This window comes from Gadus macrocephalus, chromosome 4 (genome assembly GCF_031168955.1).
Source record: "Gadus macrocephalus chromosome 4, ASM3116895v1".
Lineage (NCBI taxonomy): Eukaryota > Metazoa > Chordata > Actinopteri > Gadiformes > Gadidae > Gadus > Gadus macrocephalus.
Window position 1 is genome coordinate 30,163,648 of NC_082385.1, and position 19,277 is coordinate 30,182,924.

Genomic DNA, 19,277 nt, shown 5'->3' on the forward strand with positions numbered 1-19,277 from the left:
ATGTGTGGACGTCTTTTATTATAAGTAACCGAATACTTTACATGGTGTCAGAAGTAGTTCGAGCCGACGATGCCGAAGTTTAATCCGCCGGACAGTTTCTGCTTCGAGAGACCTGCAGAATGGAGCGATTGGAAGAAACGCTTCATGCGGTACCAAACGGCTACGAAGCTGGATCAAGAGGACGGAGGGGTACAGGTCAGCACCCTTATCTACGCCTTAGGCGGGGAAGCCGAGAACATATTCGGGTCTTTCCATTTTGATGAAGAGGATGACGGAGAGGATTTTGAGGTAGTAATGGGCAAATTTGATGCTTACTTTATACCGAAACGGAATGTCATCCACGAGAGGGCTTGCTTTTACCAACGTGTGCAGCGTGCGGGGGAGAAGGTGGAGATTTTTATTCGCGCCCTTTATGAACTTTCTGAGCATTGCGAATTCGGAGTTACTCGTGAAGAGCACATTAGGGACCGAATTGTGGTGGGCATCAGGGACAAAGAACTCTCCCGAAAACTGCAGCTTATCTCAAATCTCACGTTAGAGATGACAGTTCAGGAGGCTCGTCAACAGGAGGAGGTGAAAGCTCAGGTTAGCCAGCAAGGTGAGGCCGCTGCATGTGCTGTAGAGGAGGTTGCGCGTGGATTTAGCAAATTCATAATGGACGAACAGAGAAATAACGAAACGGACCAACAACGCAGACGCAGCGAATGGGGTAACACATTTAACAGATGTGGGAAAATGACGCACAAGATTCAAGAACATTGTCCTGCAATTAAGTCCACATTCAACAAGTGCAAGAAGACTGGGCACTGGGAAAGAGTGTGCAAAAGTAAAATGGTAGTTAATGAAGTCAGCGAGCATGAAGAAAATGCAGCTTACTTTCTAGGCTCAGTAAAATGCACATCCTCAAGCAGTGGCGGGCAATGGACAGTAAAGTTGAATATCTGCCACACGCCAGTTAGTTTTAAAATAGACACTGGAGCGGATGTGTTCATTATGAGTGAAGAGACTTTCAAAAGTCTCAGCCAAGTGACTAAACTACATCCAGCAAAGGCCATGCTGTGTAGTCCAGGCGGGCGATTGAACTGCATTGGCCAATTCACAGCGAACGTGTGGCACAAGGACAAAAAGTACTCATTCAGAGTCTACGTAGTTGGAGGAGAGAGTGTGAGCAACCTGCTTAGCAGAGCGGCGGCACAGACAATGGGGCTCGTGAAGAGGATTTGTGAGGTCCGTGGCTCCGGAGGAGAGTTCGGCCTGCTTAAAACGCAGCCGGTGCAAATAGCGCTCCAGGAGGATGCCCAACCCTATGCTGTCCACACTGCCCGCAGAGTCCCCATCCCCCTCATGAAGTCTGTTAAGCTGGAGCTGGACAGAATGGAGACCAAAGGCGTCATAGAAAGGGTGACGGAGCCCACGGACTGGTGCGCTCCCATGGTGCCCGCTCCCAAGAAATCAGGACAGGTGCGTATCTGTTTTGACCTACGGAAATTAAACAAGGCCGTTAAGAGGGAGAGGTTTGTTTTGCCGACAACAGATGAGATCACAGCTGAGCTGAGTGGGTCCACGGTGTTCTCATCATTAGACGCAGCAGCGCGGTTCTGGCAGATACCGCTAGACAAGGATAGTCAGAGACTGACAACCTTTATCACACCATTTGCCAGGTACTGTTTCAAACGACTCCCATTTGGGATATCTAGCGCACCCGAAATTTTTCAGAGCGGGTGCGGCTCCACTGTCTCCCAGAGGTCCCGAAACCGAGAAAAGGTGTGACTTTGCTGATCGACCTTTGCTAGCTCTTAGCGATGGCGGTACCAGTCATCCAACTGAGGTGTCCTTTGTCCTTTGAAATTACGGTACTTTCTCCCTCCCTCTTGGTAGAAGTCCTATCAGTAAGGAAAAATCCAATCACCAACCTGAGATTAGAAGAGTTTGTATCCATTCCATAGCATTCATGTCTGCATAGTAAAAAAAAATGACCTTAAAGTAGTACACTTAGGATAACTTCAGGATTGTGCAACCTGGACCCAATTTTATGGAATGATTTGGACAATAATCTCTAAGATATGCGAGAATGCTGCAGTTGTAATCAGCTAAACAGCCTTTTACATTTGGGCAATATTCCTTGCTGGCGCGTGCCGTCGATATGGGCAGGTGGGGCGGCGAACTCCCTGCAAAAGCATGCTCCCAAAAAAATAGTTCATCAGTAAATCATTGCTCCAAGTTTATTTTTCATAATGTGATTGTCACATTAACTATCTATAGTTTCTGTAGGCTTTCCGACTCTTTTTGGTCTGTTGATATCAAATTGATGGTGGCGATTCTAGTTGAGTTCTGTTTAACGTGTCATGCAATGTGGGGCGGTGGAGCTCTACGGCCGCGTCCCTCCCTATGTTTCTCACATAACCCTGCAGGCTGCAATAAGAATTGCAATCCGCGCTATAAGACGCCCATATGGTCGTAAAGTAGTCTGCCCCATGGTCATATTCTAGGACTATTGTTGTCGAATTACTCCGCCTGTATCTTTCGGCATTGAAGCCTATTTTTTATTTATTTCAGCAGGTATGAAAATTGTAGGCTACCTGATTTCATACCTGATTTAAACAGCTGTTATTGAGAAATACCTGATTTCAAAAGTGTTGTTGCTGAGAGATTTGCACACATCGTCGGTCCAAGTTCCAAATCGAAGGTCTGCTTGATTAATGATGACTTGTATTTCTACTTTTCATGTATTTGCAATGCACTCGCTAAGCCTGTTGTTAAATTGTTGGTAGATTGTTACAATAAAATATGGAAGAAATAACTTCCCTATAATGTCGAATTCGACCTTTGAAATTTTTGACTTTGCAGAGTTGGTGTTTCCATTGCACATGGGCTATTCTAATTAGTCCGACATCATATGACGAGTGTTGCGGATGGCACTTCATAAGCGTGCAGTAACATTAGGCTATGAGTTTATTTTTAATTCTTACTCACAATTAGTTTAGTTAACATGTCTTAATGTAGCTCAAAATATACAGTATGTTAAAAATATATATAAATTGTGGGTGTGGTCATACGCCAGTAGTTTCTGCCCCACCGAGATGAAGGGGCACTGCACGCTGCTGATTCTAACATGTTCATACTACAATATTATGTATGTTTTCATTTCCAAGTAGATTGGCGAACACAGAGCTTGCGTGTTGTTGACGGATGTCACAGTCTCTGTGTTCGTCAATCTACTTATCGAGTCTTAAAAAGAAGATGGCGTCGACGGGAGAACCACTGATGGTAATGTGAAAAATGTCAATTTTAATAAACAATCTGTACACTTACAAAGCTAACAATGCCTCGTTTTATATGTTAAGACCCTTACATTAGATGAGCGCATATTAGCTCATCTAATGTTCAATCCTCACCATAAGAGCCCCGAGGTGAGGCTGCTATGGCTGGGGAGAGATGGCTGCATGGGAGGGTAGGGTTAGGTGTTGTGGGGGCTGGGCCCTGGCCCACAAGGGTCCAGGTCTGGGTCTGGTGGGGCCGGGTCCTGGTCCGGGAGAGCTAGGTCCTTGTCTTGTGGACCCCCCAGGGGAGCGGGACCAGGTCCTGTGTCAGGCCGAGAGAGTCCAGTTCCCCACCCAGCTATCCACTCCGCTCCCCAACCAGGGAGTGAAGCTGCCCACACAGAGCTCCACACATCCACACACACCTCGCCGCCCGCCGGTGTCCCTGGGTCCTGACGTCCATCAGAGTACCAACGGGCCCTCCAGCGTCACCAGGAGAGCGTGCCCTGGGTCCTGGCGTCCATCAGAGTACCAACGGGCCCTCCAGCGTCCCCAGGAGAGCGAGCCCTGGGTCCTGATGTCCATCAGAGTACCAACGGGCCCTTCAGCGCCACCAGGAGAGCGAGCCCTGGGTCCTGACGTCCATCAGAGTACCAATGGGCCCTCCAGCGCCACCAGGAGAGCGAGCCCTGGGTCCTGACGTCCATCAGAGTACCAACGGGCCCTCCAGCGTCACCAGGAGAGCGAGCCCTGCGCTCGGAGCGGAGCGGAACGTTCACTGACTGTCTCGGCGACGACGGTGGGATCTGAACCCCGGGATCTGACTCCTGTTGGGGCTCCTGGGTTTCACGGCGTGGCGAACGCGGCCTGGGTCTCTGAGCCCCCCCCCCCCCCTCATTCAACAGGTCCTCCATGAAGGGCGTGACTACGTGTAGCTTGAATTAGAGTACCTCAACATACTTCTAGTGGGGTTGCCCTGACAGCGGGGAGCTGGGGGTCACACTGTGATGGCTCCACTGTCTCCCAGAGGTCACACTGTGGGGGGGGGGGGGGGGGGGGGTCACACTGTGATGGATCCACTGTCTCCCAGAGGTCACACTGTGGGGGGGGGGGCTCCACTGTCTCCCAGAGGTCACACTGTGGGGGGGGGGGGGGTCACACTGTGATGGATCCACTGTCTCCCAGAGGTCACACTGTGGGGGGGGGGGGGGGGGGGGGGGGGTCACACTGTGACGGCTCCACTGTCTCCCAGAGGTCACACTGTGGGGGGGGGGGGGGTCACACTGTGATGGCTCCACTGTCTCCCAGAGGTCACACTGTGGGGGGGGGGGGGGGGTCACACTGTGACGGCTCCACTGTCTCCCAGAGGTCCTGGGTACAGAGTCTGGGGGTTCTGTTGGGCCCGATGCTTCCTTATGATCAACATGTAAGAAGGATCCCCAGAACCGCCTTCTCTCCTCTGAGAGACGTTGCTCGAGTCAGACCAAAGTCGAGCGCAGCGGAAGCAGAGACGCCCTCCCACGCATCCTCAGCGCTAGAAGGCGTGATGCGCTGATCTCTGGTTCAACGGACTCACCACGAAAACCTTGTGTGTGTGTGTGTGTGTGTGTGTGTGTGTGTGTGTGTGTGTGTGTGTGTGTGTGTGTGTGTGTGTGTGAGAGTGTTAGTGTGTGTCTGTGTGTGTGCGTGTGCATGTCCCCGGGGTTTGCATGTGTGTGTACATCAGTGTGTTTACGATCATGCATGTGTGCGTGTCTGAGGTCTCAAACCTTCACTTTACATAAAATCGTGTGATGCCAGATGAGTTGCATCACTTCCTTCCTGAGACGTTCAAACAACTTCCTCATCTGAACTTCATTCTTCCTCAGTGAGCGGCCATGAAGAGCAATCTTTCTCTAGATCCGCTCTAATCCCTTTCACCTGATTAACTTGTTTGGGGAACACTTCAACCTCCGTTTCTTCCCTTACATTTATATTTGTATTACTTTATACCGTATGGACGCATTTTAATCCCAGAATAGATAAGGTAGGCCGACAGTTTATTACCGTTTATATTGTCTTTAGGTTACTGGTATATAATAATGATCAACCAGTTTACTACCGTTTATATTGTCTTTAGGTTACTGGTATATAATACCAATATAATACTGTCCCACACAGGACAGTCTACAAGACCACACAGAAGAAGTCTGACTGGACATACACACAATACATCACATTAAAACTAGACACGCGTTGATAGATAGATAGACAGAAAGGCCTAGATAGATAGATATGTTCCATTATTTGCCTTGCGGAGCCAACCAGTCCTGTGCACGTAGGCCTATGCAAATTAGCCATGTGCGCTAATGTCTATTTGTTTTGAATGCGACGAATGAGTGCAGATCATGATTTGCAGATCCAGATCAGTGAAACATATTTTAACTACTACAGCACGCAGGGTTTTTTGTTCTCGGTTGTAATTAGCCTACATTTTAGGATTTTTTGTATATTGGGGGGAATCACTGTCCTACTTGTTGTCGAAGCACTTTATCGAACAAGCAAAACCGTCTCGGCAATATGGCCAAGGTGTATGGGAGAGTTCACTATTTGATATGGCTGTCTGTGGGGCCTATTAACGCATACGGCTCCTTTAAATGCGTCTGCATAATTGAATTGTAGGTCATGAGCGACTTGAGCGACCAAAGCGAACAGAACATTTCGCAGCGAAACTTTGTGAGCGACCAAAGCGTCTTTGACGCTATGGTCGCTCCTGGTGTGGACGTACAGTAACTGTCCGTCGTAGCGATCAGCCCTTCCTCCGCTTTTTAAACCTTTCCCCTGATTAACTTGTTTTTAAACACTTTAACCTCCGTTTCTTCCCTTACATTCATACTTTTACAACTTTATATCGTATGGATGCATTTTAATCCCGGAGTAGATGAGGTAAGGTAGGTCGACATACTTTCTATGGGATCTGCTCTTTCCTTTAGGCCAGGCCCATGTGTTGAGATTAATTGATATTATAAACTTCTTTATTCAACTATTGCATGGTAAAATAAAAATAAAATTAATGAATCGTACTGATTTCCAGTCAGTAACGGTAACAAATCACATTTTTTTTGTTTAATCGCAGCCTTTGCGATTTGCATACAGAGTTCTATTACATTGCGATTTCGAATTGAATTAGATTAATCTTTCAGCCCTAAATTATACCACGATGAATTTTTCAAGGCTATTGCATCTACTTTTTTGGGTTGTAGTTTAAGAACTAGTACAGTCTCCAAGGTGTTTAATTCTCATCTCTGTTTGCTTCTGCTTTACACATCTGTACGGTAGTGAGGGCAGTGTGGTTATATCATGGGGTTCTTATTTATGTTCTATGACGTCCATAATGCTTTAGTGTGACGCAGTCACAATGATCTTCTCTCAATAAACAGCTAAAGTTCAGAAGGAGTTGTGTTTGTGTCCAGGTCTCCAGTCTACTATGGATGAGGAGAGAGAGGAGAGGGGTTCTACCTCTAAGACCACTCTGTCTGGGGAACATGGCCGCCAGAGCAAAGCTAAGAGGTAAGAAGAGGATCTCTGTCTGTGACTGTTGTCAGTAGTTAATAATGACCCCCACTATAGGGGTATTCGAGGGGACTTCTGTTTCCGGTATTGGTTGCGAGGGTGGGGGCCACAACCCCCCTTCCACTTCCTGTGTGTGTGTGTGTGTGTGTGTGTGTGTGTGTGTGTGTGTGTGTGTGTGTGTGTGTGTGTGTGTGTGTGTGTGTGTGTGTGTGTGTGTGTGTGTGTGTGTGTGTGTGTGTGTGTGTGTGTGTGGGAGGCAGGTGTGGCTAGTCATGAGGGTGTGTGTGTGTCTGTGTCTGCCCTGTGATATTGAATCATGGGTAATGTAGTATAACAGCACACTGAAGAACAGGGAACTTAAATGGGGTTCACAATGGCTTGCACTTTGTCCTGGTTACCGTTCCTGGGTTAGATTAAACTGATGTATCCAGCACTTGTCTGGCCGTAGTGTACTCGGCGTCGTGGCTTTAAAGTCCACTAGCAGATAGCCATACGGCGTACTAGTAGCATCGGCAAAGGGCTCTAGAAAACACTTTGTCCTACATGGGAACATCTGCCTGGCTATTAACTAAATCTGATATTTGTCGCGTGGGTTCTTAAACAAAACCATGTGATTAGTGTTTAAAATTATTGTTCTGCTGGTTTTACCCTGCATAAATAAATTCAGTACCAGATACATGCATCCAATAATGTATTTTATATCTTATATATAGCCTATATATTTGTTTTGTTAAATGTCATTAAGCCCAATAATGTATGTTATGTACAAAGTTCTTCGTTATAGAGTGATATAGTTAAATATAAGTGCAACGACTATCAATCAATTCCATGGTGGTACAAGCGGTAGTGACGCTAGGTTAGTGACCAACACGTTGGCTGTTCGACACCCTCCATGGTCAGGTATATATTTGCTATTTTACTCAAACTCATTGACTTTATCGGACCCTTTCATTTTAACATTTTTGTATGATTTAGTACGACGGTATGATAATCATACGACGTAATGACGGGCAGCGACGCCTGGCTGGTATCGGCTGGCTGGCTGCGACGGCAGGCCAGCCGCTGGCTGCTGGCCGCTGGCTGCTGGCCGCTGGCTCTGGCAGGCTGACCGACTAGGGGCTCGTGTCCACCAAAAGCCTTTTTAAAAGGCGGAGCGCCTGTCTGCAATGCATTCTCTATCGCCTCGTGCCCACTGCACCGTCAGTCAACGGACGTGGGAAGGCGTGGCTGACGGATGGGGGCGTAGTCTTTGCAGAGGCATCCGTCAGCCAATCAAATCGCTTCCCGCTAACAACAACATAGCCGGCGGGTTCTTTCCGCTTCTTCCTGCTTGTTGTGTTGTCATTGCAAGATGGATCCCGTTGTAGCAAGGATGGTGTTGGTTCAGGTTGCTGGTGCTTTGGTCCACCGACGTGGAAAGCAAGTGCATCGGCGTTGGTGGGTTCACCCCATTCTCCGGACACGCAACCAGAGAGGGGAGTATCACGCACTTGTGCAGGAGTTGCGTCTGGATGCACTCCTTTTCCATCAATATTTTCGGATGCCTCCGGACTACTTCGACGAGTTGCTTGGCAAGGTCGGTCCTCTCATTACCATGGCAGACACACGGTTTCGTTCTGCAATTGGCCCTGCCGAGCGACTCGCCATTTGCCTACGGTAAGGATACTTTTTTTTTCATTTTTTATAATGATCACACAACTAGCGTTTCCATACAGCTCATTGGTGTGCACATACTGCTAGGCTATAGAAAAGGTGCCCATTTCCATCCACGGTGTTGTTTGCATAAGATTTCCTAATTAGGGAAGACATCTACCCAGCCATAGTAGTGTGCAGAGTGTTCCTGTTAAATCTCAGGTTATGTGGTAGAGCTATCTGTAAACAATCTAGTCATATTAGTTGTGGATGTCACATGGGATTATTTATGTATCAATGAAGAGTGTTTCAGATAAATGTGTTCCATCATAAAGCCTTTCTATGAACATGGTATGCAAGCAACCATGTATGAATAATAAATATAACTAAGCTGTCATGACTCATGCCCTGTATATTTTAAAGTATATTTGAAGTATATTCTTTCATGCTTTCTTTTTTAGGTATCTTGCCACTGGCGATTCCTTTCACACGATTGGCTTCAGCTATCGTGTGGGCACTTCGTCAGTTTGTAGGATAGTGCGGGAGGTAGCCAGTGCCATCTGGACTGCTTTGGTGGAGGAGGAGATGTCTGTTCCCAAGAGGGCGGACTGGAGCACCATGGCCGAGCAGTTTGAGTGGCGCTGGAACTTCCCCAACTGCATCGGAGCGATTGATGGGAAGCATGTTGTGATACAAGCTCCAGGTAACTCTGGCTCCTTGTATTACAATTACAAGGGCACCTTCTCCCTGGTCCTCCTCGCCGTAGTGGACGCCGACTACCTCTTCCGGGTTGTGGATGTTGGAGGCTACGGCAGGACGAGTGACAGCGGCTCCCTCCGTAACTCCGCGTTTGGGGAAGCTCTTCGCGATGGCACCCTTGACCTCCCTCCGGCCCGCGTCATCTCCGGCGCAGAGCAGCGGGGGCCACTTCCTCACGTGTTTGTGGGGGATGAGGCGTTCCCACTCATGACCCACCTGCTGCGGCCATTCCCTGGACAACATCACACTCAGGAGAAGCGAGTGTTCAACTACCGCCTCAGCCGGGCTCGGCTGGTAGTGGAATGTGCCTTCGGGATCTTGGCATCTAGGTGGCGCATGTACCGGCGCGTGATTGGCACCAGTCCTGAGGTAGCTGAGGTGTGTGTGAGGGCCACCTGTGTGCTGCACAACTTTCTCGAGAGGAAGAAGCTGCAGGGGAGAAGACGCGGGGTGGAACCGAACATCGAGCCATCGACTGATCCTGAAGCCCTGCGTGATGCACCCAGGATGGGCTCCAACAACGCCAGCAGACTGACCATCCAGATGCGGGAGGCCTACTGTGCGTTCTTCAACGAGGAGGGTGCAGTGCCATGGCAGCCAAGAGCCTAGCAACACAAAGGCTCTTCAACCAAACAGCTCTTTTAAGAGCTACCCATATCTTAAGAAAATAAGCATATTCCAACTACACCTGCACCTTCCTATACCTGCGTATACATTGTACATTTGCTCAAGGTTAAGTTTTAAAAGTAAATGTAATAATGATTGATAATGATTTGGTTTTGTTTTTCACAGATGACCGAGCCAGCTTTCAAGAATCCCTATTGTCTTTATGCAAGTGTACTGAATAATTATTAATGTGCTAATATTAATATAACATAATTCCACTTCCAAATTATAATGTATTATAAATGTATTATAAAAGGAACACATCACAATCAAAGTAATTTTTTTTAAATTAAGAACACACAGAACAACAGAACAACAAAACGACAGAAACACCATAATTTAACACCATAACAAACATAACCTCACGCACTCAGTCACTCAGTCACTCAGTCACTCAGTCACTCACTCACTCACTCACTCACTCACTCACTCACTCACTCACTCACTCACTCACTCACTCACTCACTCACTCACTCACTCACTCACTCACTCACTCACTGTCATTCTCCCTAACCTCCCCCTGTAGCGCCGCCATATCTGCCCTGGAGACGATTTGGTACACCTCGTACCGCACTTGGGCTCTATTCGCACTGGAGAGCCTTCTCATGGCTGGGAGGAGGGACATAAAGAATGTCTCGTCCTCAGAGGGGGGCTGCGGCTGTGGCTGCGGCTGTGGCTGTGGCTGTGGCTGTGGTTGCGGCTGTGAGGCCAGTGTAGCCAGCGGCTCCAGGAATGCCAGCATGCCCTGCTCAAAGGAGGACATCTCTGGCCTCCGCCGCTTTCTACCCCTGCCCTCTTCTGGGGGCTGCACGTGCCACTGGCTCCTACCCACAGGTCCACCCACAGGTCCACCGTCCGCTGCTGGGACCGGGGCTGTGGCCGGGGGTGGGGCCGGGGCTGGGGCCGGGGCTGCTTCATCTGCTTCATCTGCTTCATCTGCTGCCTCTCCATGCTCCTCTCTCACCACCATCACCGACGCCGGGGATGGGTTGCGATGCGGGAGGTTGGAGGTGGTCCCTCTATTTTGTAGGAATGGCGCTAGGAAGCCCATCACCCCCATGTACCTCCACACAGGCTGCTTGTTGGCCCCTGCCCCACTCCTCTGGGCTTCCTTCTCCTTCACCCTCTCCCTCCGATATCGGTCCCTGAGGGACCTCCACCTCTTCACACATTCAGCCGCTGTAAATAAATATATGAAATAAAATTATTGATCACATTACAATCTACTTCATTCTTTTCATTATTATTTTCTGTAAAGACTTGAACATTTATGTCTATGTACTCTTTATATGTTACGTTTTTTTGGATTCTGCACTGCATACACGGTCCAACTCGAATTAATAAATACAGGGATATTGTTTCCAAAACGCATATGTATACAGAAAGTGCATGTTTAAACATGTGTCAGCAATTGCAACTATTCATTCTAGGTAGCAGTTAATTATATATTTTGGAGGATGCTCATGCTGGACCATGCATGCTGTATTGCTAGCAGTCACATTCAACACTGATTCATTTGAAAAGTAGTACATACATCGAAAATAATTAGAAAATAAATACATATTACCTGTTTCCCCCACCTCCAACGACACATCTTGCCATGCCCGATCTTTCAATGTGGTGTCCCTGTATGTATACATGGACTGATCATACAAAATCGGGCGAGAACCAACGGCGATTATCAGATTCTCCGCCGCTCTCCCGCTTTCCAGTATCGAGCCCGAGTCGCGTCACAGTGCTTACATTTGCATACGCGATCTGATTGGATGACGGATCCGTCGCTGCCGAAAAAGTTGAACATTTTTCAACTTTTTGACGGTGGCGAACGCTCCAAGTCAACGGACGGATTCACAATGCATTGCGCGACCGTCCCCATTCAAAGACAATGGGCAACGGACAACTGACGGAGGTAGTGGGCACGGGGCGTATGGCAGGACGCGCATGCAGCGCGCCTTTAAAAAAGCCGCCCGGGGCGGTTAAACGCTCCGCGCGCCTCGCGCTTTTAGACGCGCGCCCCAGTTGAAAACAGTTCAACTTTTGAAGAAAAGCGCTCCACGTCATCGGCGCTTTTTTCGAACGACCAATCAAAATCGAGGAGGAGGCAAGGCTAAAAGTATCAACAGAACACAAACTGAAACATGTCGGACGAAAGTTTAATAACAGCTGTGAGTGAGTGTCCGGTCCTGTACGACCTCACGTTAAAGGCGTATCATGACCAGACAAAGCGCAACCAGGCCACGATTAATGCTGTGGACCCACACTCTCCTCCGGGCAACCACGACAGGCGCAGAGGGATCGTCCGCAGCCTCCGCCGCACGGCAAGAAGCGCTATTAATCTTGCATTCATTTTCTAATAAAATTGTAGGAGCAACCAGAGAGGACGTTCAGGTGTCAGATGCCAGATGATGGAGCCTACAGATAGAAGCTGTATATCTATGGATACAAGCGATGACGTAAACGAAAAACGCTTTGTGCGCCTTTTTTGAGCGGCGCTGTCACACTAAATTTGTACAGGCTGCCAAATTTGTACCGGGCGCGTCATCAATACGTAATCCATTCCAAACCTGCCTGCAACAGATGATCACGTCATCCGTTGCCGGGCAGGTTTCAAAAAACATTCGCGCCCATGTTGCCAAAGACAAAGTAACATAGTACAGTTAACGGATCGCTAGATTACACTTGTTTTTACTTTATATTTGTATTGTATTTCATTGTTTAATCAAATTTAGCAAGTAAACTGAGTGTTTAAAGCAGGTCAAGGACGAAATAGCACAATACAGATAACGGATCGCTAGATAGAAGGTTCGCGAATGTTTGCGAACCTTTCACGTCATTCGACGCGATCGTCCGTTGCCAGGCAACGGACGATCGCGTCGCACCCCCTATCTCCTTCCCCATCCACATTTGACTCAAACCGTGCAATGCTTACAACCCATGTAAATAGTTGTGAAATAATGTTCATGTTGTTCTTTTAATTGTTCGTTACTCTGACCGTTCTGTTTGATATTATGTAATGGATGTACGTGAATGATTCAGAGCATGTTGCATTTTAAGTGGCATCACTTTTGGTATTGTTTCTTTATTTTTCTTGAAGCAATTGTAATGAAAATAAACATAGCCAAATTACAACCAATAGCTTCAGTCATTGAGGGCAAAAATAGGCCCAATGATTTGACTAATTGGCTTTGCATCCTTTCCTTCTGCCCTTGTAGTCCAAGACATGCTGCCCACCAGCTTTCAAAGTCCAATGCTGCCACTGGTGGATTTGTATCAATTCACATAATGATCCCATCCTGCGATGTTGTAGTTCATCAAAACACCCTGAAACAACTTGAGTGTCACATACTTATGCCCCAATAGGCCACTATCAGTGCAAGCAGGCCAATGGCAACCAAGCGCTCAGTCCTTCCTCCCTCACTTTAAAAGCTGCCACTGCTACACACACACACACACACACACACACACACACACACACACACACACACACACACACACACACACACACACACACACACACACACACACACACACACACACACAGAGAGGCACCCCCACACCGACCAGAAGCGGAAGGGGGGTTGTGGCCCCCTCCCTCTCAACCCAGACCGGAAACGGAAGTCCCCTTGAATACCCCTATAGTGGGGGTCATTATTAACTACTGTTGTCCATCTCAGAGCTCAGCACTGATACATCATGACTCCATCATTAGTCTGAGTAATGGCTGTGTGTGTGTGTGTGTTGTGTTGAAGCCCAGAGCAGCAGCAGAGAGCAGACTCCCCTGGACCCAGCTGTGTCTCCATGAAAAGTGACTGCTCTATGGGTCCACCTCCTGAGCTTAAAGATGGACGCACCTCCAGAGAGGAGAGGTAGGAGTTTCAAACAGGACTAGACACAGCAATCCAATTAATGAAATGAACATGAAGACGACTTGTAGCAGACTTTACAGGTTTAATGTTTAAAGGTTCAATGTCTTTCAAACGGCCCCATTTATTGAATCTGTTTGAATTTAACTTTGGTGGTGAAGTGATTTCTTGAAACAAATTATCCATGAAGAATAACACAGGTCTGTGTAGAAATGTAGAAACGTACTGCTCTATTTTCTATGCTAGCTAAACGCAGTGTGAATAAACACTCAGTATGAAGTAGGGATGGGCACGAGTAGTAAATTCCAAACTCGAGTGATCGAAGGAATTCCTCGAGGATCAATCGAGTACTCGTTAAATCAAATCTATTTTTAGAATGCAACGCATCTGCAGCAGGAATAGGCCTGATGAACGCCAATATTACCAACCAAACATGTAATGCTTATTCTCCATCAAAACAGTCAGAGTAATCAGAGTATTCATTATTTATTTTTGCAAACATTCAAAACACATTTTCCTTACAGAAATAAATATGCGTCTCACAATTTAAATTATGTCGAACCAAGGCCTGTAACGGTTTAAAAAAAAAAAAACGAAACAAGTAGCCTAACCATTGAAAATAATTTAAAGCTGCAAATAAAACGGCAGCAAATGGACTATGGAAATACTCAGCGTTGTGATCTTCTCTACACGCCCGGGATTACAGCTGCGTCTTGCGGCGGTGAAAATAGCCGACACACTTGGTTGCTGCGGGTCTGCTTTCCCGAACTCACCGTTGTGTTTCAGGAGCATATGTTGCCGCATAGTACTTTCTGGTAGCTCGATTTCGCTTGCCATATTTTCCATTTCACCTTATGATCTCCTATTTCTTTAAAGTATTTCAATTCTCGTACTGGTTCAACTGCTCCTGCAGGAAGAGAGCCACTTGTAGCAGGTCCGACTGGGCTTTTCTCCTGAACAGTCCCAATGACTTCAGATGTCTGCGCAATGTTGACATACTTATATTAATGCCCTCCTCACTTTTAAGGAACATCCATATTTCCCAATGCCTCAACCCGAGCAGGAAATAAAATACGATAGCGTCGGATAGCGTCATCTTTGCCGGCCAATGACTTCAGATGTCTGCGCAATGTTGACATACTTAATGCCCTCCTCACTTTTAAGGAACATCCATATTTCCCAATGCCTCAACCCGAGCAGGAGATTAAATACGATAGCGTCAGATAGCGTCATCTTTGCCGGCCTGCAGCTAGACAGCAACGTTATTGATGAATGAGAGGCGTGATCCTTTTCTCGTAAACAAGATCCTTATGTCGTAAATATGATATCTTATCTCGTAATTACGAGATCTTTATCTCATAATTACGAGATCCGTATCTCGTAATTACGAGATCTTTTCTCGTAATTACGAGATTCTTATCTCGTAATTACGAGATATTATCTCGTAATTACGAGATCCTGAGTGTGCTAACGGCTACATTAGCTGTGAAACTTTTTTTATTTGGTGAATGCTCAGCGCCACCGTAGTATAGTGCTCTAATCATTTTAGTTTATGTAACTAAAACTACTGATGTCAATATTTATTAAGAATTACATATTTCATTTAAAATGCAATTATTTATTTCCTCATCACTTAAAACGCTTTGTATTTCCACCAATTAATAGAAACGTATCGATAGTGGTATCGATAAAGACTTGGATCGTTAAGGAGTATCGAAAATGGTATCGATATCAATACATTGTAATGATCCCCATCCCTAATCATGACTCCATCATTAGTCTTAGTAACAGCTGTGTGTGTGTGTGTGTGTGTGTGTGTGTGTGTGTGTGTGTGTGTGTTGAAGCCCAGAGCAGCAGCAGAGAGCAGACTCCCCTGGACCCAGCTGTGTCTCCATGAAGAGTGACTGGTCTATGGGTATACCTCCTGGCCTTAAAGATGGACGCCCCTCCAGAGAGGAGAGGTAGGAGTTTCAAACAGACCATGAAAACAGACCGGTTTGTTGTTATCAGACTACTGATAATGATGTTTACAGGTCAGGAAAAAACAATAGATTGTTTGTGTGTGTGTTTGTGTGTGTGACTGTTGTCCAACTCGGAGCTCAGCAGTGATTCGTCATGACTCCATCATTAGTCTTAGTAACAGCTGTGTGTGTGTGTGTGTGTGTGTGTGTGTGTGTGTGTGTGTGTGTGTGTGTGTGTGTGTGTGTGTGTGTGTGTGTGTGTGTGTGTGTGTGTGTGTGTGTGTGTGTGACACCATGGACAGCGTCAGACCATAGAGTCTATGTCCCACATATTAAACGGTTGTAATGTTTACCAAGGACTATACATAGCCCGGCATGACAGGATTGTTGACATTATCACCAAAGATGTGTCACCCATGTTTTGTTCCTCTGTTTTGTTCTTCAAACACTCATGTGTGAAACCAGAAATGTTCCAATGCAATGACCCCCATGTATTTAGAGGTATAACGGCAAATACACCGGATGTCATTGTGATTGATCAGAATAGCAGAGAGGTTTTCCTATGGGAAGTTGGTTGCACCTTTGACTCAAGTTTAGAGGAAGCTTTCCTCACTAAACAGGTTAAATACCAACCATTAGTGCAAGCTATCCTACATTTAGGCTATAAATGCCAGCTTATCGTTTTTATTTTCGGCAGCCTAGGTCATGTCCACAGGCTGGTGGTCAGAGGCTTGAAAATTATGAGGTTGTCCAAATGTAAAGCCAAGCAGCTTGCAACATATTGCTCAATCTCCTCCATTATAGGCAGCCGAGCTATTTGGAGGAGGAGGTGTTTTCTGTACCCATAGATTTTCTCTGTTTGTTAACAGACTGTGTGCAGAATAAGCTCATGTGTATGTATTGTCTATTCTGTGCATGTTTGACTAAAGTACTGCAACATGTTGTTTCAGGGATGTAGGGCATCAAAAGCAACTGAAAATATTTGTGCCCTTGCAATGTATTTTATAAATGCGGACACAAATAAAGATATTTGAAATGTGTGTGTGTGTGTGTGTGTGTGTGTGTTGAAGCCCAGAGCAGCAGCAGAGAGCAGACTCCCCTGGACCCAGCTGTGTCTCCATGAAGAGTGACTGGTCTATGGGTATACCTCCTGAGCTTAAAGATGGACGCCCCTCCAGAGAGGAGAGGTAGGAGTTTCAAACAGACGATGAAAACCGACCGGTTGGTTGTTATCCGACTCTACTGATACTGATGTTTACAGGGCCCAGTTTACCGAAAGCATCGTTAGCCTAAGTGGATCGTGATGTGCGTCGTACGAGCATCGTACAGTTTTCACACCGTTTCCCGAAAGCATCGTTGGTAACGAACGTCGTGAAACCGCTCGTAGCTAACGAGGACTCCAGGGTACTCGTAGGATGCTAAGAGCATCGTTAGCCTACTATAGCCTCAGTGGCGTCACCAGCGGACATTCCTAGCATTGGATGTGTTTTATTAAAACACATCCAATACCACGGAATGCCAGCTTGAGCCATTTCGCAACCAAAAACAGGTTTTTTTTTACTCTAAGACTACTGTCAGAATTAAACAGCAAAGATAGAGACATGTTAGAAGTCAACAACAACATCATTTATTGCAGCAATTAAAAATTCCATAAATACATGCGCAGCCGAAATGTACCGATCAAACGCCGCGTCACAAGGCGTATAATGAAGTCAAATGATTCCATTGCTCTGGTTAAAATGTCCTCATATTGATCAATGAGAGAAGTAGGGATGGGCATTTCAAGAAATTTCCTTGATCGAGCATCGCTAGAGTTATCGATCAATTATCGATTAATCATTAACTTTTTTCTAGGCTATATTGAAATTCCCGTTGGTAGAAAATGCAGCATTTTTTTATCAATGAAATCTTTATTCCAACAATAATGTATGGGCCAACATTAATACAATACAGTTAACTTGAAGACCTACAACTGTTTAACAGTTTTAAAATAATAAATACAGGCATTATAGGTTATAGGCCTATGCGGCGCTCGTAAAGTCCGAACAATGCGCCTACAGGCGCTCTTAAAGGTTTGGAAACGATTCAACAAGACTAAATCTGTAGCCTATTCCAATTACAATAAGTAGCCAACTTATCGGACAACAATAATCAAACAAAGGCAGTAGGCTAAAAGTGGGCATTAAACGGTATAACTGTTTTGAAAAAACGGGGGGAAAAAGGCCGACACATAATGCCTATAGGCTGCAGCCGGCGCGCGGAAAAGGCTCGCAACAAAAAGATGAGCCACCCATTTACAAACAATTGCATAAACTAGTCTATCTAAAAGCAATACCTTATTGAACATATATAAGGCTGAACTTGTTGCTAAAATATCACAGTTTTGGCTAAATGTAACGACTCCAAGAGGCACCAAGCAGAAAGAAAAGCGGAGCGAGAGACAACACATTAAGAAAAAAAAGAGCGACTCACATACGGTGGTGACTGTCCCTACTGTCCATAGCATAACTCCATCCTACATATTTTTATTTAGGAATATAAGCATGTTAACATGCTCGCGGGTCAGACGCGAACGCAGCCTTGTAACTGTCAGTCCAGCAGCAGTAAACACCCGCTCTGACGGGACCGAAGTTGCGGGGATGCAGAGGTATTGTCGCGCTAACTTTGACAGGAACCTTCTTCCATTCACTTTCCACCAGTCGGCAGGGTGGTATTTCTCCCACATAGTGATATTCAATTAAATGCTTCAAGACTCACAGTATGCAACACAACGTCCTTTTGATCGATAACAATATAAATTGATCGACGCATTTCTTAACGATCGATTATCGAGCATCGATTAATTATGCCCATCCCTAGAGAGAAGACATCGGCTACTAGACTGGCATCATGCTGAGTCCAGCGGGTGGAGAATTTCTGCAGGCGTTTTTTGTTGCGATTGTTTGCATTAAGCACTGTAGGCGCTTCGGTGAGGCTGTGATGAAATCCACTATTTATTGGACCCTGTCTAGACAGTAACGAACATCCCTGACCATAGTTAATCGCGTTTGTAGTCTCCACTCAGACGTGAACTCATTATTGCATGCGGGTGTCTTCATTCATAAAAATGAAGCCTTCCCCAGTGAACCAAGAAAACCCACGCCGTGACGAACGGGGGATTTAACCCCCTCGGTTTAACACAGGAAACTTAAGATAAGAAGGTGAAATCGCCGGGCGTGCCAAGCTGCGACCGAACCGGCTCGGCAGTGTAGAAAGACCTATAGCCAGGGTTCGAGTTGGGTGGGAGCCAGTGGGAGCTGAGCTCCCATAGAGAGAGGTCTGGCTCCCATGAAAGCAGCAAACTCAAATATCTGTGGGGGTCTCTGAAAATACAGCTGCATAATATTGTAATTACAAATAAAGCTATTTTCCCTTCCACATGCAGAGTTATATTGACGTTAAGTGGGACAATAGAACGCCGGTCATTATCAGGAAAATAAGACAGGGCGAACCTGACACCGACGCGAAACGGAGGTGCTTCGACCTGAAGGGGCTTATTTTCGATAATGAGCGGCAACTTGCCAAACTAAATAATAACCTCACAA

General features: G+C 46.3%; 2 protein-coding genes across 2 annotated transcripts in view; both read left to right on the plus strand.

Moving 5' to 3' along the window:
* Nucleotides 1-19,277, plus strand: part of LOC132455191 (NACHT, LRR and PYD domains-containing protein 3-like) — a 381,632-nt gene that overhangs the window by 350,182 nt on the left and 12,173 nt on the right. The window contains exon 2 of the mRNA XM_060048992.1: nt 6,713-6,809. Within this exon, the coding sequence (XP_059904975.1) occupies nt 6,713-6,809 (97 nt within the window). The remainder of the gene's footprint in view (nt 1-6,712; nt 6,810-19,277) is intronic.
* On the plus strand, nt 8,038-10,735 carry LOC132455259 (uncharacterized). Its single transcript, XM_060049090.1, has 2 exons — nt 8,038-8,468; nt 8,906-10,735. The coding sequence occupies exons 1-2, from the start codon at nt 8,164-8,166 to the stop codon at nt 9,810-9,812; spliced, it is 1,212 nt and encodes a 403-aa protein (XP_059905073.1). The 5' UTR covers nt 8,038-8,163; the 3' UTR covers nt 9,813-10,735.